A 27897-nucleotide genomic window follows, 5' to 3' on the forward strand; every position below is an offset into this window, starting at 1 on the left:
CTACTGCCACTGTGAACAGATTTTCAGGGGCTGGTGGAGAGTTCTTCAAAGGTGTAAGAGAGTGGCCAGCAATTACCATTCTGTCTTGGAGGCTTCTTGGAGAAGCAAGTCGATCGCTTCAGTGGAGGTGAGAATAACTCAGCTGAGACTTCCGAAACTGCAACTCTTTTATGTCCTGTGATTTTTCCCGACTCAGAGAGTGGTGTAGGGTAGATGCTCTATTGGGCCGTGAATGGCCGGATCAGTAGAAGAGTGGCCCAAACCCAAACCCAAACCCAAACCAAGAGCTTTTTTACCAACGTCCATTACACGTGTACGGCGGAGATTACGTTATTCTAAAAAACGCGTAAGGCCCAGTTCCGCGCCTTTTATGCCCGTCCTGCGTGCCAATAGCATTCAGTCGTGCTTACACGTTTTCCAATAGCATTCAGTCGTGCTTATTACACGTTTTCTAAACTTGACGCCGTCGCTAAACCGCCACGTGCCGGTTCAAAACCTTCCCGCTCCCGGTTATCTCCTGCAGGCAATAGGCATTTGCATTCAATTCCGGTGACAATTACCGGCTAGGAGGCCCGCCCTCAGCGTTAATGCGAGGGCAACTCCCATGTCAAAGTCATCGCGACTTGCACGATGCTCAAACACCATTTAGCATTTCCGTTTACCGACAGTACCCTCGCCTACTTCCTCATAATCTATATTATCCGATGGAGTATTCCGTAATTTGGGATCTCTTTTAATTACGATTATAGTTATAGTTTGCATGTGAGGATTCGATGAATTACGATTCCTTTTCATGCGATCCCTGCAATTTCTGGTATTTCTATTTTTCCTGATCATTCAGAAGTTTCATTTTCGAAATTGAATTAATTGCTTTTGTATTTGTGTTTGTATTTGTATTAACTCTATGCATGAGTGATGAGGTTTTGATTTTTCGTGTTATTTGTTATTCTACAGTTTCCCGTTAACCAAACAAAGCTGACGGTAGAATATTTAGAAAGCTTGTTGAGAGTGAAGTCTGATGCATCTAATAATATATTGTTTAGGTTTTCTTTGAAACTGACTTGGTGAATATCATACAAGTTTCAGACTTAACTATAATTGTTTTACTATTTGGAGTGTTGTAGGGTTAAAATTGGTGCTGATTTTTTTAAAAAATTGAGGCTTTATGTTTTTTTGTCTAAATGATAATGCTATTGCTGTTTTTCTATTACTCTTGATTCATCTTGGTTCTGGGGAATTTGACTTTGAGACTTGTTCTGATGATTTTGTTTTTTGTTTTGACTTTTCTTTTAGTTTATAATTTAGAGGAATCGGAAGAAGAATGCCAGGTTGTGAATGAGTGAGAGAGAGAGATGGATTCTGCTAGGAGTTGGTTTCAGAAATTCCAACCTAGAGTGAAAACTGGACCTACCCAATTGAATGGAAGGGAAAATGTGAAGGATGTGCGTAAGTCTGTGATTGATGAGGCGCCTTCAAATGCAACGAAACAGAAGGCTGAGGCAGCGAAGCAGTATATCGAGAACCACTACAAATCCCAAATGAAGTGTTTGCAAGATAGGAAGGAGAGGTAAGGTTACCAACACTTATACGTCCCGATACTGTGAGCACGCAGTTTTTCTATGAACTATGAGAAGTGATAGTTTTTACCTTAGTATTTTTCAATCTCAGTTCAATCCCTTTAGCTATTGAAACATTGTCGGGATGTGGTGTTTTCTGTGATGTGGAGGCATCGTATTGGAGTTTTGACCATTTTTGGCTTGCATTTGCTTCTTGATTCTACAAGGCCTGATATGGAGGGAACGGTCTACCGTCTCCCAACAGGCCTTTTTTAAGTAAAAAATTTGATTTTAATCAAAAAAGTTGTCTATGATGTGATATCAGGGATAACTTTTTAATTAAAAAAAAAAAAATTTAATCTCAAGGGGGTGCTGGGAGACGGTAGAAATCATTTTTCGATATTTATATAAGTGTAGCAGAAGGCGGGTTTTCGCACGGCATGACTTGACGACGGGCCAATTGCAAGACAAGAAAACAGCTATCAGAATGGTGCTTGCTAAGAGCTAATTAACAAAAGCCTCCGATACTCGGGTTAGTAGAGCATTTGTAAAGAGAAAAGCTTTTTGGCATTTCTAGTAAATAGGCCTTAAGGTGTCAATTGGGCCCAAAGCCTCGAGCCCAAGGCTTATTAATTGGGGGGCTTGAGCTGTTGAGCATCTTGCGATTTGGCCTGGATATAAAGGGAAGAACAACACAAACGGAATTTTGGAAACTTGTGTAGTAAACTCTGACATGCGTTGCTTGACTTCTTTGATCGACTTAAACATGCGTCTTTCTTTTCCTTAATTGATTCTTTAGATGTGTATATGTCTTCGGCGTCAACAGCTTATTCCATTACTTTCTAATCAGGCCTTGTAGCTTAAAAAAGGCCTTGTAGACATGGAATGCTTTTTCTATTGGCGCCTTAGTCCTCTGACTTAGGTCATTTTTTTTTTTTTTCATTTGGTTTTCTTTGGTGACACTTATGAATAAATAAAACAATTTTGTTTTCTTTGTGATAAAATTCTAAACTCTTGCATGACTGGACGCAGCTATGGTTCTTAAGTTTTGCATTCTATTATAAATCTTTAGGAAGCAATTCCATATTTCTTGTAGTTGAACTCTCAATCTACGGTTGAAGTGTATAATCTAGTGTAGTACTCAATAAGGAACAATTATTACATCCGGTTAGAGACGTTTGAAAAGTTGGAATCAATTGGAACATTGTCTTCATTTTAACAGTGAGGTTAATTCCAATTAAATTTAAAGACTAAAAGTCAACCCAGTGAATTGGTGTGAAAATTATTGGAAATATGCACATATGTATAGGCCCTAAAGATCTTCTATATAGATGTAATTTGATATATCCTTTATTCTTAATGACACATAATGAGTTTCATTAGCAACGAAAATTACCTTGTTTTCTTATGTTCTTCTTTGAAATGAAAAAAGCAAATGAAATTCCATGCCTACATTATCACAGTAAATTTTCATCTTATATAATGCCTAGTAAACACATCTTATCAAAGACAAGAAGTTTATGTCCTCTTAATGACTTATCTCTAACATTTTCAGTTTGATTAAGTACTACTACAGTCTGAATGTCTAGTAATCTCGCCTTAATATATATATTTTATTTAAATTTTTTTCCTTTTGCCAAAAGTTCTCAATTATTTCAAATTGACTAAATTTTTTCCATAGATCTCTTGCTAGAAACTATTCTATCCTTTCTATATATGAGACAAAAATCATTTGTATAGAGCTTTGAAGTGAATTACCATTTACCATTGACTGGCCAAGTTATGTGTGTTCAAAGGTAGGTAATTTTTTTTTTAATAGGACTTCGGTTCTCATGAATGTCCTGATAAAATGTCTACATTATTCTTTGTGCATACAATTAGTGAAGCTCCATATCAAGAAGAGAGCTTTTGTAGCTTTTGCAAACTGCCTGAGGTATGCGATTAAATCTAAAATATCAGACATTTGGTTTTCCATGTAGTGATTTAACTTGGTTGCAGACATTCTTCAGGATTATTATATCTCCCAAAATGATTGCTTTGAAAATCATGGTTTCTATAAAATTGTGAATTCCCCTTTTATTTTGTATTCCATTTTGTATTTGTTGATTACTATTGACGCAATCACTTCATTTCCTGCCTGTAATTTTTTGCTTCTACTGAATGCAATAAAACTTGCTATATGCTTGTTATCGTATTGGCTCATCAAGTTTTCCACGTTTGATACTTAGTTTAGTAATTCTTCTAATACAGACGCTGGGTGTTGGAGAGGAAGCTTGCTGATGCTGATGTTTCTAAGGAAGAGCAAATGAATATTCTGAAATATTTAGAGAAAAAGGAGACAGAATATATGCGTCTTCAAAGACATAAGATGGGTGTTGAAGATTTTGAACTTTTGACCCTTATAGGAAGGGGTGCATTTGGGGAGGTCCTCTTCTTATTCTGTCTTCTAATATTGATGTGTTTATTTACTTGTTTCTTTCATCCCAATCGACCTTTTATTAATCTTTGACTCTATTTTTTTTTTTGATAAGCCAAAAACTGTATTAAGAAATAGGGTTTATAACATTTTTTAAATATCTAATTATGGTGTACATAATGTCATCCTATTTTCTGTGAATGTACAGGTGAGACTTTGCAGAGAGAAAGCTACTGGCCATGTGTATGCAATGAAGAAGCTGAAGAAATCTGAGATGCTTCGCAGAGGTCAGGTGCGTTTGAACCAGTAGTACCCTACTGAATGAAATCTTGAGAGCTCGTTTGAAAGCCTATTCAGTTGTATTCGTTTTACATTTGTTTGTTTCTTGTTTTCAAAATTTCGAAACAAAAAACAAAAACTATAGAAATTATGTTTAAATTTGAAAAGATAAACAGAATTCGAAAAACATGTTTGGAAAGTTTTCTAAAAGTTGATTTCATAATCCAAAAACTAAATTCATTTTTGAATTCATGTTTGGATGAGAGTGGTTTTGATGGTTGAGTAGTACTAAAGAGCCATTTTAGGTTATTGCTCAAAAGAAATCATAGTATTTTTTTTTTTTTTTGTTATTTCTCTCTCAATTTTTCCTTTTTTTTTTGGGCCACAAGGACGACCAGGACTAAAAGCCATTCTAGGTCATTGCTCCATGCATTGACTTTTTTATTTGTCTCAACTTCTCTTTCGCCGTACTCTTCTAGATAAATGTATTCTGTTGGAACACCTGTATGCAACATATTTTTGACACCTAATATATACACTGTTTTTCTTGACTTTTCTAAGCCTGGCTGGTCTCCCTGACTTACGGTAATCTAATCTAATTTTGAGGATAAAGAGGGATCTTGTTCTTGTAGACTGTCCGACACCACAACTCAGCGGCGGCCATTGGCTTTTGTAAAAAGCGAGTATTCTCTCCTTGGTTCTTTGTGTGAATTGGGTCTTGCAAACAGATCTAGGTAAAGTGAATTGAGTTGGGTTGAAAAAATTTGGATAGAATTTTACATTGCCCAACCCAAGCATGAATTCAAGAAACAATGCAGAATTGGGTTGGAAATTGTGGACTTCCAAACAAGATTAACGATCTATACACTTGATGCCATTATGCAAATTTCCTTCTGGGCTTCAAACTGACTGATTTCATTTTCCTTACTAGATACTCGCTTAGCCGGAATCAAAGATATCTTAAAAAAAGGAAATTTTAATTCGTATCTCCTTGCTGAGTGCGAATTTCAGAGGAACATTGCTTAACAATTTTGACCTAATTTGACTATTCTGTAAAAAAAAAAAGACATTATCAATAGCTTCATTTATTCATACTTATATTTTCTTTTACTTTTGGAAGGTGGAACATGTTAAAGCTGAAAGAAATCTTCTTGCTGAAGTTGATAGTGCTTATATAGTCAACCTTTACTGCTCTTTTCAAGATGAGAAGTTTCTGTATCTTATAATGGAATATCTTCCTGGTGGCGACATGATGACATTACTAATGCGCAAAGATACCTTGACTGAGGATGAGGCCAGGTTTTATGTTGGGGAGACAGTCCTGGCCATTGAGTCTATTCACAAGCACAACTACATCCACAGGTGTCATATCATTGATCTATGCCATTGTACTGGATCTATAATATTACCCATTTGTTAGGCCTAGACTATGATAGTGATATCATCACAGTATCTTCGTCATGCAATGCACATCTTGTGGTGGTATTCACCTATTGACATGCCCCAATTTGCCATAGCTCCGAGTTTGCTTTTGCCCGTCGACATTATTTATTTATTTGTTTTTTATAAGTACTCAAAATTTCATTAAAAGCGTAAGGCGCCCCTAGGTACACAAGAAATAAACAAGAGAAGAGGCCGTCGACATTATTTTCTAAATAGATATATTGTTGTGTACATTCTCTGTTGCATATTACTTTAAATTCCTGTATTGACTTGGCTACTAATTTGATTTTTTTTGGTGGGAAAGTAAAGTGTTTTCTTTGTCGAAAGTAATTTTGTATTCTTTGTCAAGGAATAGGAATTGGAACCTAGTAATAAGTATTGTTTCTAAGAATTGATGGTTTAAGCTCAAAGTAGTCTTTCCATGTGAGGGAATTATGTGATTTTAAGAAGGCTTTTAGAAGAACATGGAATGAGTTTCTTCTTTGAGCTAGTTTGGTGGATTATTGGAAGATACTCGTGTGTGTGAGTTGGGTATAATGGGTTTGAGCTGGTTTGTGTTTGTAAGGGATTATGAGAGTAATCTGTGTTTGTGAGGTTTCTGAATGTTTGCGAGTGTTTTTAATTTTGTTTATTGATAGTGCATTTCAATTAGCATTGCCCATAGATATAGGTATGGAGTTGGCCAAACCACGTTAAATTTTACTGTCTTATGTGAATGTTTTTACTGTCTTGTTTATGTGGTGTGCTTTCACTAGTTCAAATCCTAAACAGATATTGGTAGTAGAGCTTTGACTATCACAGCATTCCCCAACAAGTTACTTCTGATAACTTGACAATAGTCTTATCTAGCGTCTTCTTTCTAGAAAGAATGGTAAAGAAGAGCAATCCTATCTGTTTATAACCATTTGATGAGATTTCAATTTAGAAAATGCTTGATTGAAAGAAACCTCAAGGATCCTTGAGGCCTGCATGTTGAGTATGTTGTACCCAGTTTATTATTTTATTTGCTACTTTTTCTTTTGGGTCAACTGTATACATCATATATATGATAAGTTTACTTAAACTACCATGAAAGTGCGGATTTTCATTTCCATGATAGGGACATAAAGCCTGACAATCTACTGCTTGATCGTAATGGGCATTTAAAGCTTTCAGATTTTGGCTTGTGTAAGCCCTTGGAGTGTAGTAGTTTTCCAAATCTTAGTGAGAATGACCATGGAGTGGAAAAGGATTTCAAATCTTCAGGGGAGAGTGGCAAGCACTCTAGTCTGCATTCTGCACCAAGACGGACACAACAGGAACAGTTATTGCACTGGCAAAAGAACAGGCGAATGTTGGTATGCTCTCTACCATTCTTGAAAATTATACATCATTTGTAGGGCAAAGTCACCAGTGTCGTCCCTGGTTGGGAATTTTTATATTCTGTTGCTTGTCAAACATATGTTAAGGCAAAAAAGAGAAACTGTAGATAATTGGTTGTCAAGTTGTTGAAAGTGCCTGTAGTGCCAATACTTGCTTTTCAATGCTGTTACACAGCATAGTTTAACTGTTTTTGCAGGCTCTTTAAATTAAGTGACGACATAGAGTGATTGTCCATAATGGTGAAAAACTTCTTTATGGAAAATAATTTAAATTCTGCTCATTGCATTTTCTGATGGCATATTAAATTATGCCACTTAAAATTTTCAATCAAACTCTGGAAAGAAAAAAAAAATTAAAAAGATTACATTATTGGAATCACTGAGGCTATATTTGGATGAGGGAATATGATTAGAATTCCAGTTTAAGATGGCATTTCTGAAATCCCAAATGTCAAGCCTTTCCTGGAGTGGGAATTTGATTAGAATTTAAATTCTGCAAAATGACTTGCACTTTTGAGAAGCGTAAGTAATTTCCTGGAAGAGGCTAATGCCTTTCACTCCCACAACCGCCTTCATCCAACCATTTGTGCCCCTTACAGTACTCCAATTGCCATCAGTGCCCTTTCCACTTCTTGTTACCTCCATTTGGTCGGTGGTGGTTTTGTTGGTTTCCGCTGACCTCAATGGTAGCCAGCCAACTTTGGCCTGGTTGCCAGATGACCTTTGTCTCTTGCAGCTAGAGCATTAAATGAACTGAACTGTTCATGAATAGCTTGAGCTCGGCTTGTAAAGCTTGATTCAAGTTCGGTTTGTTTAATAAATATGTTGATCTTGAACAATTAATCTACTCAAATATTAAATGAGTCAAACTCGTATAAATTTGATTCGTTAGCGCATATATATATACACACACACATATATATTATTTAACTCACATACACAAACATGTGTGTGTGTGTGTGAGAGAGAGAGAGAGAGAGAGAGATACATACATACGCATATATTACACACATACACATATATGTTATTTAAACTCACACATACACACACACAAACATGTGTGTGTGTGTGATATATACATACACACGTTATTTAAACTCACACACAAACGTGTGTGTGTGTTATTTAAACTCACACACACAAACATGTGTGTGTGTGATATATACATACACACATATATGTTTGTGTGTGTGACATATATGTTATTTAAACTCATACACACAAACATGTGTGTGTGTGTGTGTGATATATACATACACACATATATGTTTGTGTGTGTGATATATATGTTATTTATGGTGCGTTTGGGTATCGAATATTTCGAATATGAATAATATTCAGAATCTGATCACGGATTTCAAGGCAATGAAAATGTGTTTGGATGTTGAATATAATTTAGATTCTTTTGAATATGTGTTTGGGTGTTGAATTTGGAAGATTGGAAAAAAGTGTTTTATAATAGTATAAAGTGATTGGAAATGATTGGATTGTATGAAAAGTTGTGTATAATGATTGGTATGGTAAAAAATAATAATAAAAAATATATGATGGGTTTTAAAAAAGTGTTTTATAATAGTATAAAATGATTGGAAATGATTGGATTGTATGAAAAGTTGTGTATAATGATTGGTATAGTAAAAAATAATTAAAAAAAATATATGATGGGTTTATTCAAACTATTCAAACTTTATTCAAGTGACCCATGGGTTTTATTCAACTTGGATCCGGGTATGGGTTTTTGAATAAAAACCCGGTTCGAATATTGAATATCACTACGAACCAAACGCACCATTAAACTCACACACACAAACATATATGTGTGTGTATATGTTATTTAAACTCAAACACACAAACATATGTGTGTGTGTGTGTGTTTTATGTTATATGTTATAACATAACATGTAACATATTTTAAATGTAAATGTTTCTATTCTTCCAAAAGAACTTCAATGTAAACTTAATTCAAGAAACCAAATTTGATTAAGAAAAAATATATAGAAATTTTTTTGAGGATTCGATGTTTGTGTGTGTGTTTTATGTTATATGTTATAACATAACATGTAACATATTTTAAATGTAAATGTTTCTATTCTTCCAAAAGAACTTCAATGTAAACTTAATTAAAGAAACCAAATTTGGTTAAGAAAAAATATATAGAAATTTTTTTGAGGATTCGATGTTAGTGGTATACATCTTAATTATGATTTCCAGTCAAAACCACTGGACCTCAACTGTTTGAAAAATTTGTTTATTGATAATGAGTTTGGCCGTAGAGCATTTATTAATTTTGAAATAAATTCAATATTATAGTTTTGTTCTACAATTAATTTTGAAAATTTGTCCGTAGCTTGTCTCTTTCGTCCACATTTATGTAATGAAAATTTTGGTGGAATTTCAAGTAACAGGATTAAATGATGATTTAGTTTTATATTGGTTGAAACTTGATAAGAAATCTACCAACATATAAATTTTTAAGATTGGAAAAATTAATATTTACATTTTTGAGTGACAAATTCCTTGTCAACATTATTATTGCTAATTCTTCATGGCAATATTTTATGCAGAACATATATGTATTTTTTTTCGATGTCATATTTTAAATTTGAGAAAAACTTTTAGAAAAAAAGCATAGAAATATTGTACGCATAAATATTATTTTTATTAGACACTTTGTAATTTAGATTTTATTTTTTTAAGTGTATAGCCTTATAGCACAATTGTTTTTTGCCGATGATTTATATGCTGAATAATTATTAACCATTTTTCTTTTGTAAGTAATAATCAGTCTTATTAAAAGCGTAAGGCACCCCTAACTAGAAAGAGAAAAAAGAACAAGAAATGGACAAAAATAAGCGACAGTAGGGACACAAAAGCCACTGTCCAAAGATACAAAGTATGAAAAAACGAAGTTAAAATATCTTACAAGGACCTCTCCAAATCCTCAAAATACCTATTATTTCTTTCCTTCCATAAATACCAAAAAAGACAAATCGGCACCATCTTCCAAATCCCAGCATTCCTCGGCCTTCCAAACGTCCACCAACAAGCAAACATGTCGATAACACTTCTAGGCATAACCCAAGACAAATCAAAGTGGGTAAAGAGAGCACTCCATAACTTCTTATGTTAACCAAATTTATTTATAACACATTCTTATTGTCATTATACTTATTTGATGACTTTCAAAACCTTTAACTTCAAATTTAACCCATCAATTTCTAGATACAAGTCAATTGCCATCCTAATCTTTTATCTAGGTTTGTTTGGGTACCTATAGTCTAGTCTTTGTGCTTAAATGTTGGTGTAGTGTATATGTGCATCCTTGAAATATTTCCTTATGTGATTTCACGCTTGCCTTTTCTTCTACGAGTTTTTATTTTTTATTATTTATTTATTTTAAAAAAAAAATCTGTTCCAAGCTCCTTTTTTAATTAATAAATATACAAACCCTTGATTGCGGACTATGGAATTTTTCATTTGTAATTTCTTCTTTTCTGTGACGTAACTTCATCAAAGAGGGTTGTGAAAATGTGCTCCAATAGTTTGCTTATTTTTACATAGTTTATTTGAAAATGGGCTTCATTATCATTGCCCTCTATTACACATTCATATCTATTTATAGAAGGATTTGTTCAATATTTTGGATAGAACAACTCACTATGGATACCTCATCATGATTCTAGAATATGGACACATCACACCCCTTCTAGAATATGTACACATCGTACTATTCTAACACTCCCTCTCAAGTTGGAGCGTATATGTTGTATAAGCTCAACTTGGAACATACAAATTCTAAGTGGCTACGTCATGAGGACTTTGTAAACATATTAGCAAGTTGATCGCCAGACTTCACAAACGGTGTAGATATGTCTCCACTTAGTATCTTGTTCGGGATGAAATGACTGTCAACCTCAATATGTGTGGTTCTTTCATAGAACATAGGATTAGAAGCAATGTGCAAGGCAACTTCATTATCACAAAATAAAGGATATGAATAGGAGTTGCAAAACTGATCTCTTGAAGGAAATGTTGTAACCGTGTTAGTTCACTAACAATATGAGCCTTTGTTATAACCCTGCACTCGATTGGACAACCACAATTTGTTTCTTACTTTTCCATGCGACCAGATTTCCTCTCAAGAATGTACAATACCTTGTAGTGGATCTTTTATCTGAGGGAGATCATACTCAATCTGCATCAGTAAAACGTTCCACTTGGAGATGTCCATTTTTCATATACAATATACTGAGACCAGGGGCTTTTCTTCAAATATCAAACAATACGAATGATAGCATCCAAATGAATGATTCTAGGTGCTTCCAAAAACTGGCTCATAACGCTAATTGCATATCAAATATCTGGTTTGGTGATGGTAAGATAGTTCAACTTTCTGATGCAAAGAAAAAAGAAAAGGAATATGGGTTACTTCGAGGGAGCCGTGACCTTCAAGACTCTAAAAAAGTTATAGGTTTGATAATAATTCAGCATGATATTTTAATCATTAGGATTATGCCTAAATAAGAGACGGCTAGGTCATAAGGCATAACCATTAGGTCTAGCCGTCATTTACATCATGCAGAAATCCTAGAGGAATAATAGCTACATGTTATAAGGCTAGGTTTAGCTGTCATTGACTTAGACTCTAATGAGAAAGAATACTCACGAATTGCCTATAACCTTATTTGGAATATCTATACCTTATTAGACTAGACTAGACTACAAAATAAATGGAGATTTACTCCTTGTTAGTTTCTAACTTAACTAATAAGAAAAGATTACATCATTCCCTTCCCCTAACAATTTTCTTGTCCCCAAGGAAAAATTCTAAAAACTACTCTTGAAATCCCCTTAAAACCCTTCTAAAATTATCACTTAACAATTATGAAAATAACAAAAAGTAAAAAGCAAACCAAGGCTTTGTCGGCTTCAATCAACAGCATGATATGCAATTTCTCTTTTAAGTCTTTGACCAACTTCTTCTTCCCCCCGCTTTTTTTTTCCTGAACCAAGCAAAAACACGTCTCTTCTTTCTTTTATTTCTGAGAGTGTGACGGCTGGGTTGTGATGTAGTAACTATTTCATGTGGGGTGGCTAGCGACGGCGGAAGACTTGACAGTGAGAAGCTTTCAGCGGCGTGGTGGTTGACGGGGCATCTAGAAGCCCAGGTTTGGTGATTTCTGGATGTGCAGTTGGGGTGGGCTACTCAGGGTTGACAAGAAAAACATAGCGGCTGCTTGATGCGGTGTTTTACGGTGAGTATGAAACGAATGGCGGATATGTGGTGGCCGGTGCATCTGGGATGACGGTGGCTGTTGGTGGATTGAACAGCACGGATCTACGACTGAGGGTGGCGTTGGTGGGGTAGGTGTTATAGGCGGGGATTGGCTTGCTGAAGAGGTGCATGGTGGAGAAAAACTTTTAGTTCTTCTCATGTGCTCCTCCATCTGTTTGCTAGATTTATCTTTCCACACTAGGAAATCTAATCACATCTTTCCTAGCGTTGCTTGTTGCTTTGCACCCAAAAAGATTTGAAAAGACATGGTGATGGTGCGGATCAGTGATTGCAGTAGAAAACAATCAACCAACCTCTATGATTAATAATTGCTTGTTAACAAGAGGAACCATAGCTCTGATACCACTTGATGTAATCAAATAGTAGAAGAACAATGGAAAAGGGATATGAGCTACTTCGAGGGAGCCGTGACCTTCAAGACACCAAAAAACTTCTAGGTTTGATAATAATTCAGCATAATATTTTATTCATAAGGATTATGCTTTAATAAGAGACGGCTATGTCATAAAACATAACCATTAGGTCTAGCCGTCATTTACATCATGCAAAAACCCTACAGGAATAATAGCTACATATTACAAGGCTAGGTGTAGCTGTCATTAACTTAGAACCTAATGAGAAAGAATACTCATGAATAGCCTATAACTTTATTTGGAATATCTATTCCTTATTAGACTAGACTACAAAATAAATGGAGATTTACTCCTTATTAGTCTCTAGCTTAACTAATAAGAAAAGATTACATTTCTTTCCAACTAGTCGGTGGTATCTACCAAGTTCTTCAAATAACTCTCTTCATCCTTCAAGTGTGTCTGATTTGGGTTCATAGGAACATCAACAGGACTAGCACCCAAAAGTCCTGTTTCATTGAGTAAATCAGTAGATACGTCATTTGAGATAGGTTGATCCCGATCTGAGATCTAGTTTGTAATGACCTAAGAAAAAGTGCTAGCCACATCTATGCTAGTACCTCAAACTAAGTAATTTGGAACTTTCTTAGAATCACTTATAAAGCCTAGTTTCACGTAGTAATTAAGCAATGTGGGACTTATCACTCATGACTATCTTTATGAACTACCCACTCTATGTGAGCTGTCCTAATCTTCCCAATGTGGAATTGAGGTGTTACAAACTCGCCCCATTAAACCTTTGACGTGGTTAGGGCCATGTCATGTAGTGCTCCAGTAGTACTTGATGTCACTAGGTGGCTATCGTGATACCATTTATAACGATCTAGGAAAAAGCGTAGCCACTTTTATGCTATCACCCCAAAAAGACTAGTCAATTTGGAGTTTTCTTAGATTCACTTATAAAGCATAGTTTCATTTAGTAAGTAAGCAATGTGAGGCTTAGCATCCATCAGCCTCTCTTATAAACCACCCACACTTTATGTGGACTACTCATCTTTCCTGTAACGACCCACCCCCAATGACACAATATTGTCCGCTTTTGGCTCCCCATACCAGACTTCCCAGGAGGTCACCCATCTTGGGATTGCTCTCGCAGCGACTCGCTTAACTGCGGAGTTCTGATAGGTTCATTGCCATCACGGCTTTAAAACGCGTTGTGTCATATAGGGTGCATTTATACATGTAAGCACATCCTCATTCCCAGGCGATGTGGGATGTCACAATCACCCCCCCTTGGGACCCAGCGTCCTCGCTGGCGACCCTCATGGGATCACCCCATTCTTGGCATCCCAGCGAGTGCCCGCCGGCAACCCCCTTGGGCTTGTGCACGCTCCCACCATCTCAGGCTGGGCAATGGCTCTGATACCATTTGTAACGACCCACCCCCAATGACACAATATTGTCCGCTTTTGGCTCCCCATACCAGACTTCCCAGGAGGTCACCCATCTTGGGATTGCCATACCAGACTTCCCAGGAGGTCACCCATCTTGGGATTGCTCTCGCAGCGACTCGCTTAACTGCGGATTTCTGATAGGTTCATTGCCATCACGGCTTTAAAACGCGTTGTGTCATATAGGGTGCATTTATACATATAAGCACATCCTCATTCCCAGGCGATGTGGGATGTCACAATCACCCCCCCTTGGGACCCAGCGTCCTCGCTGGCGACCCTCATGGGATCACCCCATTCTTGGCATCCCAGCGAGTGCCCGCCGGCAACCCCCTTGGGCTTGTGCACGCTCCCACCATCTCAGGCTGGGCAATGGCTCTGATACCATTTGTAACGATCCACCCCCAATGACACAATATTGTCCGCTTTTGGCTCCCCATACCAGACTTCCCAGGAGATCACCCATCTTGGGATTGCTCTCGCAGCGACTCGCTTAACTGCGGAGTTCTGATAGGTTCATTGCCATTACGGCTTTAAAACGCGTTGTGTCATATAGGGTGCATTTATACATATAAGCACATCCTCATTCCCAGGCGATGTGGGATGTCACATTTCCAATATGGAATCAGAGTGTTACATAGCTACCTTAATTCCCTAGAAAATACCGAAGTTTGACTTGATCTTTAGTATGAAATTATTAATGCAAAAACTGTTTAAACCTATCGATTCCTCCATTATCATTCTTAGTAATCACAATATTATCCACATAAACCACAAGTAGAATATATCCCTTATCAACATGTAAATGAAATATTGAATTATTTATCTGACATCGATGAAGACTGAATTGAATTAAAACCTCCAAGAATTTGCTAAAACATGCTCTCAATGATTGTTTTAGATCATACAATGCTTTCTTCAACTTGCATACACTATTCTCATACTTCCTTTAAGCAACAAACCCAGGTGGTTGTTCCATATAAACTTCTTCAAGCAAATCAACATGGAGGAATACATTCTTTACGCCAAGTTGAAACAAGGGTCAATCAAGATTAACAACAAGAGACAGTAATACACAAATATAAGTGATTTTAGCAAGAAGAGAGAATGTCTCATCATAATCAATCCCGTAAGTTTGAGTATAGCCTTTAGCAACGGGGCTTTTAATCGGTCCATAGACCCATCAGGGTTAAATTTCATAGTACAGACCCATTTGCAGCCAACCTTTTGTTTATCAGGCGGTAGAGGCACAATTCCCAAGTTTCATTTTGATGTAGAGCCTGCATCTCTAATTCCATTGCTTTCCTCCAACCCGAGTCAGATAGAGCATATGTAACTGTCAAGAAAGAGAGAGAGAGGGAGGGAGAGAGTCATATGAAACAAAATTACTAATGGGACGATGAGTGACGCAGGATGGAATACCTTTCGCGAGAGCATTAGACAATGAATCTGACTCAATTGGTGGGACTGGATTTGAAGGCATTGCAGAGGACAATAGAGGCATAGGACCTGGTGGCTGCAAGCAATGGGAATATACTTGTAGAGGAACGGCAGATGGTGAAGAAACAATCTTGGTAGACTGTATAGGAGCTGGTGAGGAACATGGACTCCTAAGGGGAGAGGAATGACGTAGGTGACTCAAACTAATACTTAGGATAATTGGGAGTGGAAACGTATCGGTGAGACTAAACAAGGTGACATCAGCACTGGCAAAGTACCATTGCCAAACTGGACTGTAACCAATAACCTTTTTGAGTTCGTGAGTTACCAAGAATAACACATTTGGTGGCCCAAGGATTGAGTTGTCAAAAGCTGGTTTAAAATTATGAATATAATACATACAACCAAAAAATCTAGGGGGTAAAGGAAAAGGTGTAGAGGAAGGGAACAAGATGGAGTAAGGAGATGCTCAATCCAAACTAAAGGAGGGCATCCAATTGATGAGGTAGCATGTAGTGGCCAAAAACGTTTGGGACATGCCTATGAATCAAAAGGGCTCGAACAACATCCAACAAATGAAGAATCTTTTGTTAGGCAATGCCATTCTATTGTGTAGTGTGAACACAGGAGGTTTGATGTATATTGCCTTTAGCAGTGAGATAAGTAGTGAAAACATGAGTTATTCTTTGCCATTGTTAGACCTTAAAATATGAATTTTTAAAACCATATTGAGTTTTAATTTCTTTCGAAAAAGATGAAGTAGGAGAACAACTTGGAGCGATTTTTCATCAGAAATAGCCAAGTCATATAGGATTAATCATCCACACATGTTGCAAAATAGTTCGGTTTTTATTTGATTCAGTACTGAGAGGACCCCAGACATCAGAGTGTACTAACTCAAACGACTAGAGACTGACGCAGATTGAAACAAGAATAAATTTGTCATTTTAGTTTATTTAAATTATTAGTTTTATTTGAATTTAATTATGGGTTGGCCCAAAGTTTTAAGTTATTTGTAATTCAATAATGAGTTTAACCCAAAAAGGGAGTCACATTAGCTTAGGTTATTTGTTATTTAATAATGGGCTTGGCCCTTGGCCCAAAGTTAGTCATATTAGGGTTAGGGTTTAGTCTACGAGCCTATTTAAGCATATTGTTCTGTTGTAATAGACAGATTATGATGAATTAAGAAAACAGTTTGTTCCTATGAGGTATGACTCCTCTCTTCTTTCTTGGTGGTGAGACGCTGCCAAGGCCAGTGAGACGCTGGTTTGTTCTTTCATCTTCGTTAATTTGGTGAGACTCTGAATTAACGTAGATTAATTTTAATTTTCTGTTTGTTTTGAATTCCTGCTGCGTCAAAAGTGCTCAATGCTGCCAAGGCCAGTGAGACGCTGATTTGTTCTATCATCTTCGTTAATTTGGTGAAACTCTAAATTAACGTAGATTTATTTTTATTTTATATTCTTTTGTTATTCTTGCTGCGTCAGAGACACTACTAACAGGATGATATGGAAAGGACGCCCGTCTATGCTTACTAAATTGACACGTTTCACATTGAAAAGAAGACACATTATTAAGACCAACAAGTTGACACTTTAAAATAGAAAAAGAAGGATGTCCAAGACGACAATGCCATTGAAAGGGAGATAAGGTGAACTGAAGTACACGTGGAGAGGTGGGTGTGATGTCCAGATAATAGAGGCCACCAACTTCATGCCTTATATCATCCGCTTCATCTTGAAATCTTGAAAGATTCATAAGGGTAAAAACTTATAGAACATTGAAGGTCTTTAGTGATCTTATTGATTGCAATAAATTAAAAGGAAAACAAAGGACATGTAAGACAATGATAATTCAAACTTAGTATCATGATGGATGGTTCCAGAGCCTTTAACTGGAGCTAAAGAACCATTAGTCAAGTGACAAGTGAGTAAATGCACTAGTCATATGTTTTGTTGCACTAGAATCGATAACCCATGGGTTGCAAGTTGAGGATAAGAGACAGTGAAATGCAATACCTGACTGAGCAAGAGTAGGAGTGGAAGTAGTAGAGACCCTTTTATGGGCCTAAGCATACTTATCTCTCAAAATGGATACCATTTCAGAGTCAACAGCTAAAGAAAGAAGGGGTAAGAGATGGCCCACATATTAGAGTGAGATCCTCCTGAGAAGAAACCTGATTGGCAGACCCAGATGAGCGGCCATGGATGTCCCAACAATAGTCCACTGAATGATTATTGCTGCCACAATGAGAACACTTTCATGAATTACGACCTTAGTACAACCACCTCTGCAAGAATCCCTACCACCACGGGAATTACGGCCACCTCTACGATTGTGCCCTCCATGGTTACCACTAGATGCTTCACGGGATGCAACAAGAGTGAAGCGCTCAGTGTGAATACTGGTGTCATTACCAAAGGAGTGGTACGCTTAAGTCGAGAATAGAATTCATAAAGAGAAGAAAGCTTAGAACTACGTAAAATCTGCTCATGAGCTGGCTCAAATTTGGACTTCAGACTGAGTAGAAACGAACAACATCCGTATCTTGACATTTTTCCATTCAGGCAAGGTCAGATGTAAGTGGCTGATACATTTTCTGTATTCAATGACACCCATGACTTGAAGCATAATATTCTACCAGTATATGGTTGCCTTGGGTGAGACAGAAATATTGTGGACCAAAATGCTCCTAAATGGCTTTTGAATATGCTCCAAGTGCTATCCAATGGCTTTTGTGGGTTGAAGATGCAATAAAGGAGTACTAATATTGGGTTCAATACTGCTGGGCATGAGAGACATGATCTGATTATCCTCCTAATCCCAAAGACTAGAGGAGTCTCCTGTTTTCGGCTTGTCTGATAGTCACTAGGACAACTCTCTAAGAACACCTCATCATGATTCTAGAATATGAACATATCACACCCCTAACACTTATCATAAAGAAAGGGGGAAAAGAAAAGATGAAAGCTCAGATAGCTGAAAGAAGGGAGGATGCTCCGAAACTTCAGTTCAAGCTGTAAAAAGAATTAATATGCACACAAAGTAGCATGGGTTTGTTTGGTTTATGTTTGAATGAGGAGTGCATTACATATGAATGTTGAGTAGTGAACTCATGGAATTGGCTTTGTCAGACGAACCCATGAATCCCAGTATGACCACCAGATACTCACCAAAGAATCGGCTTTGAGCTTTGTATTCATCTATATTTTTGCTTTTCTTTTAACTACTAATTTGTGGCCATGTACTGGTTGATATCGAGGAGTCCAGGGATGTATAAACACTCACACAAACGTCCCCTAAAAAATCTGACATAGCAAATGCTCCAAATTTATTTCGTAACTGTTATAGAAAAATGGGCATGCTTTGCTGTCCTAGTGCTCAACTTCAAATTCTAGATTTAAACTTTTGAAGGCCATAGTACATATTTCACCACACTGGATGCTTTTTTGTTTTCTAAGTGTTCACTGTGAATGTTTTCATATAAATTGATCTGCCATATGCCATCCAGGCTTATTCTACCGTGGGAACACCAGACTACATTGCCCCAGAAGTACTACTGAAGAAAGGATATGGAATGGAGTGTGACTGGTTAGTTGATTCTTTAGTACACGTCACATAATCTAGACAAGTAATTTGTTTTTATTTGGTAACCAGATATTTGTACCAGGTGGTCTCTTGGAGCAATCATGTATGAAATGCTTGTGGGGTATCCACCTTTCTATTCTGAAGAACCAATGTCAACATGCAGAAAGGTAATTGTGATGTTAACTTGATCCTGATATACCGTTTTCTGAACATCATGTGACATACAGATTAGTGAAGAGGGTTTTTTTATTTTTTTTATTTTTTTTTTATTTTTTTATTTTTTATTTTTTTTATTTTATTTTAAAAAAAATAAATAAAATAGCAAAACATGGTTTCTTAATGGATATTTATCATTTGTGTTGTAATCTCATGCTAAAGCTGCAGTGAGCTTCTTTAATTTTGATGATTAGATGACCTTTTCTGTTTTGATCGCCTGTTGGCATTTTGAAAAGAACACGTTATTTTTGTATGTATGCAAAATGCGAAATGCGACTTGCATTTTGTTTTTGGCTTTGCACCATCGCTAAATTCAGTACTGGCATTTTTAAAAGCATCATGTGGCAGCCCCATAAGATGGAAGCGTGGGCATATTATCATTTTTTTTATTCTTTTTGTAATTCACGATATAGATCCATATGTCCACCAGCGGAGGTGCTTCCTGGTCTTGTGTGTAATTAGGGAGATCAATGGTATCAAGGATACTTGGGTTATTAAAATACATAGAGTCAACTTGGCTAGACGTGTCCCTGTCAGGTGATTTGGGCAGGAATGTGCACTGGGAGGCACCTATGTTTGTCATGCATTCTTGGAATTAGTATTAGAGTAATTTCTCCTGGAAAGTTGTTTTAAGGATATCTCAACTTTACACACGCTCTGGAAGGACCTAAAAAGCATAAAAAATTTAATAAAATGAATTTCTACAGATGGACTACTTATGGTACTTAACGAAAATTTCTTTTGCTAAATGAAGAAGAAAAGCTTGTGAACTAAATGTAAAGAGTTATAATATATGTAATACATATAGTGACTCATATAAGAACCTTCTAAAACACTGGTCTGAAATTCTTAAGAATGTGAACTAAAACTCATGAGAAGTTAAACAATCAATCAGTTTAGAATAACCTAATCCTGCTGATATTTTCAATTAATTAATTATATTCTGATGAATGATTTTCCTATTCGCAATCACGCTCTTTTACTCAACAAAACCAAAAGCAGCTAGACCACTTTTTTTTTTTTTTTAAAAAATAATATTAAGTTCCAAGTTTCAGCATGATGAATATCATTGTGCCACCTAGATACATACTAAATTTGTTTATATAAGATATGCCAGCTTTGCCGTGACTAAAGAATATTATTAGTTTTGCACTGATGATATCTTGGAAGAAAAACTTAGTAAATTAGAATAACAAATTTTCCCTTACGTGGAATACTGCTTTAAATTGATTTTATTGCTTCAGAAGAGAATTTCAACTTGAATGTTTTCCCCTTTCAAATTGCTTTCTTCTGGTCCAATAGAACATGACATCCCTTATGAATCACGAACATGGATAAGGGACAAAACTATGATATGATATGGATATCGAAGAATCTTGACAAATATAGATTGACACAAGGTATGTTATTGGCTTGCTCTATTCCTTTTACAAAAATATCCCTCTGTTTCTCTGTTAAAATTTGTTTTTTCAAACCAAAGCCAAAGCCAAAGCCAAAAACAAAACCAAAACCTAAACCTAAACCTAAACCTAACGTTCAACCTAAAATTCCAGTTATATTTCTGGCAATGGGACATATATCTAATATAATTTTGACTACTTCATCATATTTAGAATTTAAAGAATGTTTTCTTTAAACTGGAAATGATGTTTTCTCCCTTTCATAACTTTAGTAATTCAGTTCTGGAACGTACAGTTTGAGAAAGTGGGAAACTGCCGTGTTAAAAATATTGTTTTCATGTCTCCGATAGTCAGACCTTTTAACAACAATAATATGTTTGATTAGCCAATCTTACATTCATGTCCCCATCTAAGCTATTTTCAAGGATATTGTCATTGCTTTTCCTGTAGTGTGGACATGAATGTTGCCTATTGGTTTGGTAAATAAAGAGATGACTGCTAACATATGATTTGTATATTCTTATCAAACAAATGGTCAGTTCATGTAATGCAGATCGTAAACTGGAGAACCCATTTGAAATTCCCTGAAGAAGCTAAGCTATCCGGTGAGGCTAAAGATCTCATTTGTAGGCTCCTCTGCAATGTTGAGCGGAGGCTTGGGACAAAAGGAGCTTATGAAATAAAAGTAGGGTGTTTTAGACTGTTCTTTCTTTTGATTTGTTGTCTACATGGGTCATTTATTTTCTATAAGTATAACTGAGACCTGTCTGCTAATGTTAGGCACATCCTTGGTTTAAAGGATTACAATGGGATAGATTATATCAGATGGAAGCTGCTTTCATACCAGAGGTCATGGATGAGTTAGATACTCAGAACTTTGAAAAGTTTGAAGAGGTGCGGATAATGGTTTCTTTTTAAATTCTCTCTTTACAATTGAAAATCTTTGCCGATTTTTCTTTATCTCACATGAACATCTTGAAACTTGCTGCCTACAGTACCTGATTTGGTTTTTATTGCCCCGTTTGAAAACCCCCTTGCCCTCTCCTCCCCTTGGGTTTTTTTTTTGAATGATTGAAAATTAAAATTGATGTGATATAAAGTTGATATAATTTATATGGAAAAATAGAAAAAATTTGTATTGTAGTGACTTTTTTATTTAAAAAGTAATAAGAAAGTGTTGATGTGATATAAAAAGTGAAAAAAGTTAAGAATGTTTTGAAGTTGATGTTTTTTGGGAGAAGTGAAGGGAAGGGGAGGGGAGGGGAAAATGGTTTTCAAACTGGGCCTATATGTCCAAAAGCTACAGAATTAAATTTCAAAATTGAATATCAGCATTGCAGCTAAAAATGTTTGAATACTGTCTGCAGTTGGGAAGGGAAGGAGATGTTATTAAAGCACTGCTATAGTTTGGCAATGTTCTTTGATGGCATGTTTGCTACAACTGGTCTTTTTGGCAAAATTATTTATTTCCTGCTTAAGAAAAAAAATGTGCTGCTCTGCATGGAAATAAGAGAAGTTCTAAGTAATTTGCATTATTGCTACAACTGGTCTTTTTCCTTCCGAATTTGTAAGAGAACTTCTAAGTAATTTGCATAATTGCATTGTTGAAGCCTTGAAGCACTCATTGATGTGGCAATAATTGTTGTGTTTATTTAGCTATCAGAAGCCATTTTGTCTGACTAGTTGACATTTCAAGCAAACATTTTCCTGAAGAATATTGTTGTGGTCATCCATCCAAATCATGCATTTTTTATGCATCGGCTTGATAATTTTATTTTGTTTTGCTATTGTTATGGATTTATATACTAGTTGGGCCTCTCAACCTAGTAGTTTAAGATTTTGATTGATTGTTTTCATTATTCTTGGACTAACATGTGAGATCCGTTTGTCTTTGCTTCTCCTCTCTGTTAGGCCTGGACATGAGAGGGAGTGTAAATGTTAGAGAGTCTAACGTTGGTCTGGTGTGGACTTTTATATCCAGTTGGACCTCTCTACCTAATAGCTTAGGCTTTTGTATTTAATTAAAACATATTTTGTCATCCAAAAGTTCCATAATCTACATTGAGAGTTCCCATATTCTGTGTTGTTTTAGCAACAGTGCTTTTATAGTCCTCTCCACATACTTGATCGTGTCCTGTTCATAGCCTATGGTGGAGCTTGCCAAATTCTTTTTCTGTCATTCCTTGGTTATGTTTTCTGTGAAATGAGGGATGTAAAATGTTGTAATTGTTTGTTTCGTCGTTGTGTGTGTTATATTTTTTCTGCATTAATTTATGTGTGGATCTTAGTCTGCTTGTGCTTTTGGAAGTTCTCCCTCTTCATTTGCAAAAAAATCTTTGCTAGGTCTTGTCTCTGCAACTATTTTCAACTTGTGACAGGATGGCTAGTTGATTTGCTCACAGAACATCAAAAGGAACTTATTTCGTGTTGTTTCACTATGATAATATGATATAATCTGTTATCTGATGGCTTCTTAAAAAAGGTTTTATTTTGTATATGTATGTGATTAGAAAATTTGAATTGTTGTAAAAGCTCCTACCCTTATACATGTCTGTTTTTGGTTGCATTTTATTTATTTCTACCATCATGTGGGTTCCCTACAAAAAATTTATAGTGCTTCAATATTGCAAACCTACCTCCAAAGCCTGTACTGGATGTCATGTGAAGTCACTGATGGTACTGGTTGTTGTGCATCATCTGCATCATCTGGTTGTTTAGAGTTGCTCTTTTCCCTTGTTGAGTGATAAATTCCTTGCTATTTCTTTGTTTGTGTGTGTGTTTCATGTAGTTTTACAGTGGTGTGGTTTTCCTATAAATTTTTATAGTGCTTGAGTATTACAAACCTACATACAATGCCTATAAGAATGCGAATTTCACGTGAAGTGCTTGATGGCATTTGTTGAGTTTCATCTATAATCTGCTTGAGCTAATGGATGTTGAGAAGACATACATTAAAATTACTTTTTTCCCTAGCTACCTGATGCATTCACTTTGCAATTTAATGGTACTATTTATTAATGGATTTGTCCATTTTAATATGTATGCAGTTAGCAGCTCCAGTACAAACTCCATCAAAATCGGGTCCATGGAGAAAGGCAAGTCTCATAATTTGCTTTAGTTGTATATTTTGTTGCCTTGGGAACTCTTAGAAGATCTTTATATTCTTTTGGTATTTTAAGTTGTATTATTCTCGGTTAAAGCTTATAAAAATGCAAGAAGTATAATGCTTGTGAAATTATCCTTATCAGAAGGAAGCTATAAAGAGGATTCTGTGTTTTAATATTTGAGGAAAGGTAAATAAAGATATTGGGTAAAATGGAAATGAAATTTGGAAGACGGAGAAGGGAAAGAATGCAAATTACTTGCATTTTTTTTTTTTTGTCTTTTCTTTCTTTCCACTGGGCCCTTTAGTCCCATGGTGTGGGGGGCCTTTAGTCCAGGGCAAAGGGCATGCTGCGGGGCTGAATCCACACTGAACTGGAGAGACCAAGAGTCACTAAGTACATGGCGTGGGTTAACCTGCATAACTTCCAACCACCTTAATTTAGCTTATGGAATTTTTGTCTCAGAAATTTTAGGCTGATAGGAGCTTGTCTTTTACAATAAAGGGCGTTTAGGATGGCTTCTTCCTTCTGCCATTCTTCAGATTGGTGATTGCTGTTGTATTCTGTGGAGGACAGAATTAGAGAAGACTTATTGATGGAGTTTTTCCTCCATGGCACCTTTGGGCAAGAAAGAAAGTACTGTTAACACCCTTAAAAGAAATTTTTTCATGCAGAAAACCTGTAAGAACATTCTCAGATACTAGAAGCCCAAATATTGTGTTCGTCTATTCAAAAACTAAACCAGGGGGGTGGGGTTACAATTGCAAGTCTTTTACGTACATCTGTTTCAAAAAAATATCAAAAACTTTTGAACAAAATTACCCTGCTTAGAGTCTCTTTTCCCATCTGTTACGTACATTGTTGTATACTTATAACGTAACTCTAGTTCCAATCCTCAGACACATACTTACTGTATTGCTTTACTTATACGAGAATAGAGTCTTTGTCTTTCAGATGAAAAAAAACTTTCACCATCAGCCGGTATTGTGAAAGTCCAATAGGCCTTACTCTTAAAAGACGCCTTTAGAGAGGAGGGGATATTATGGCTTATATAGTGATCAGGTGAAAGAAATCTTAACGATGTGGAATACTTTAACACGCCTCCTTACATATGGCAACTAATAGCCAAACACGTTGATAACAACGGGAGGGAAAGACCTATCATCGCAAGAAACATGTGGCTCTGATACTATGTAAAAGTCTAATGGGCCTTACTCTAAAAAAACGCCTTTAGAGAGAATGAGACATCATGGCTTATAAAGTGTTCAGGTGAAAGAAATTTTAATAATGTGGGACGCTTTAACAGGTATATGGGGGTCAAGAATCCAAGTATCTTGTTTCTATTAGCTTAGTTCAACAAGAATGAAGGTTTTGTCTCTGGCATGTAAAAGGGCTTTCATCATTAGTGTGTGAATGGGTGTCAAGAATCCAAGATGGACTAAATTCACCTAACACAATGTCATAAGCATACTTTGTAAGAAGCATTACTCCAATTTGAACTTTGTGAAATCTCCAAACTTTAGTTCAGAGTTCAAACAAGGAAACATGATAAATGAAGTGATACAAACAAGTTAAACTGATTTATATATTCGTGTTTGCTATCCTATGCATCATGACAAGGTTTTGGAAAGTTAAAGTTCGTGAAGTAGGTTTGGGAGAGATGATGGCGTGACAAAAATCCAGCACAGAATGTTTGGTGTTGGTAAACAGATTCAGTAAAGATAACCTGCATGAGATTATTGAGGTCGAAATAAGGGGAAGGGGAAAAAAGGGTGGTGGATTTGGCTGGCGAAGAATGGCCAATTTTGATGTGAAATTCACTTATTTTTTAAATTCAGAATATTTTCTTAGAAGCTTGTTAGTACTCTCTCTCTCCCTCCCTCTCCCTCCCTCCTTCCCTCTCCCTCCCTCCTTCCCTCTCTCGCTCCTGGTGCTTCCAATTAAGTTGGTCAGGTTCAAGGTAGTATTCCATATTTGCTATGTCTTAAAGTTAAACTGCCATCTTTATTTTACAAGATACAATGTTGGAATAGAAATGGTATGCAGTTGCCACAAAATGTTGGGGCCGAGGAATTCTAAATTCAAAGCAGCAATTGCTAGAATCATCATAAATTCGCCTTCTTTTTTCTATGTTCCTCCTTTTTTCTTTTCTGTGTCATAAATTCACCTGTTGTTGCAACAGAAAAGGATTTATTTTTTTTATTTTGGTTTCTTTTGATCTCTTCTGTACCCAATTTGTCCAGTGATGTACTGTGGGCAATGAGGGATCCCTCTTTAGGAAGGTTGGGAGTTCAAAAACTCCTTCAGATTGTTAATGACTTCTGTTTTTTTTTTTCTTTTTTTTTTTTTGGGGGGGGGGGGGGGGGGGGGGGGTGGGGGGTGGGGGGGTTTGTGGTCTAAGCTTGTGTATTGTTAGTGGGGGTACAGGGTTTTCTTATAAATAAACAAACTTGAAAGAAGAATGTTTCCCGTTTCACTTGTTACCCCTTTCATTTTCTGCCATCTATAGATGTATGAAAACCTTGATATGGGTTTTGTTCATACTGCAAATACAGTTTATATCTATCTTCTTTTCTGTTTGGTTTTTCTTTTTACCTTTGTTAGTTAATTGTTTTCTGTAAAAGATTCCAACATGCCAAATGTTTCCAAGATGTGTATTTGTTTGACACATCTTATGCAGCTAAATCTTCCCTCCTTGGTGCGTCTCAACTACTAAGCTTTATGGGTTAACTGATTGATTATATCACCTCATTTTATGACAGATGCTTCCATCGAAGGATACGAATTTTGTCGGCTATACATACAAGAATCTTGAGATCATGAATGAGGATCATATACCTGGCGTTGGTACGAATCAACCTTCAAATTCTCTAGTTATGATGCTCAAGTATATTGTTTTCAGTAGCCCTACTGTATATGGCCAGAAAAAAAGGGCGGGAGTGAGGAATATGGACCATACAATTAATAGTGTAATGAAAACCGACATTGTTAAATAGCAATGATGGTTTTTTCTTCTAATAATAATAACAATAAAAAAAAATAAAAAAAAAAAACCTAATTTTACCAACTTCATGAAGTTGGTAATACTTCATTTACAGGTGCCATATCCTCTTTTCTTTATCGTTTTAAGTTTTGTTTATTAGAGATTCACTGACTGTTAAATGACTACTTCAATGCAGCTGTGTTAAAGAAAAAGACTAACAAGCCCAAGAGACCCTCTGTTCGGTCATTATTTGGTACGCTCTTCTTTAACTCAAATTGTCTTGGTTTTCAGTATGTACATGGTTCTCAGACCTCTTGTGTATCCCTTCTTGTCAGAGACACCTGATCCGCCGCCTTCTTTGGGAAGCTTTCTGAACCTTCCACCTACACAATCAGTGGTCGTTGAAAGCCCCGAGCCATTGACTCGGTCTGCTAGACCTCCACAACATCAACTCAAGCCTAACCGAAGATAACAACAAAAGTAATTGTCCATAGCCAAAGGAAAGACAATGAAAGGAATTCTTTCTTGTCTAAGAAAAGCAAAGCAATATAGAGCAAGTGTTCCTAACTATATTGTAAGTTCTGTAATTCATCTTACTTAGCGTAGAATCGCCTTAGTAGACAGCAATGGAAGAAATTTTACGCTACAGCTTTTTGGTAAGCTGTGGATCAAGTTCATTGCCTCTATGTTTGCAATGCGTGCTGTAATTAAATGGCTGAACTTAATATGGTTAATTATAAATCATTTAAGCTGATAATGTCATTATGGTTGTGGAAATTAAATTGCTATGAGCTCTGTTCGTGGGCAGTTTTGGGAATATGGTTATAGGCAATAATTACATACCGGGGTCTTTAACTCTGTATCAGTGACCAGATATGCGATGACTCATCAATTTCTCCTTTTATTCTATAAGATATGAGATAAGAGAATTAATAACTAAGCATTAAAGTGTATGCATTTATACCATGACATTATTGGTAAGGGCTCGGGCTTCATATATATATAAACTGA

The 27897-nt window shown here is 36.3% G+C and overlaps 1 protein-coding gene across 1 annotated transcript; it reads left to right on the forward strand.

Annotated features, from left to right (window-relative positions):
• Positions 1–620: 620 nt before the first annotated feature.
• On the forward strand, positions 621–27648 carry LOC133867716 (uncharacterized). The gene is made up of 14 exons (XM_062304481.1): positions 621–814; positions 1294–1567; positions 3807–3981; positions 4181–4264; positions 5372–5613; positions 6794–7031; positions 19107–19186; positions 19266–19350; positions 21353–21484; positions 21580–21693; positions 23847–23894; positions 26666–26750; positions 27083–27139; positions 27222–27648. The coding sequence occupies exons 2-14, from the start codon at positions 1353–1355 to the stop codon at positions 27356–27358; spliced, it is 1692 nt and encodes a 563-aa protein (XP_062160465.1). The 5' UTR covers positions 621–814; positions 1294–1352; the 3' UTR covers positions 27359–27648.
• The last annotated feature ends 249 nt before the right edge of the window (positions 27649–27897 follow it).

This window comes from Alnus glutinosa, chromosome 5 (genome assembly GCF_958979055.1).
Source record: "Alnus glutinosa chromosome 5, dhAlnGlut1.1, whole genome shotgun sequence".
Lineage (NCBI taxonomy): Eukaryota > Viridiplantae > Streptophyta > Magnoliopsida > Fagales > Betulaceae > Alnus > Alnus glutinosa.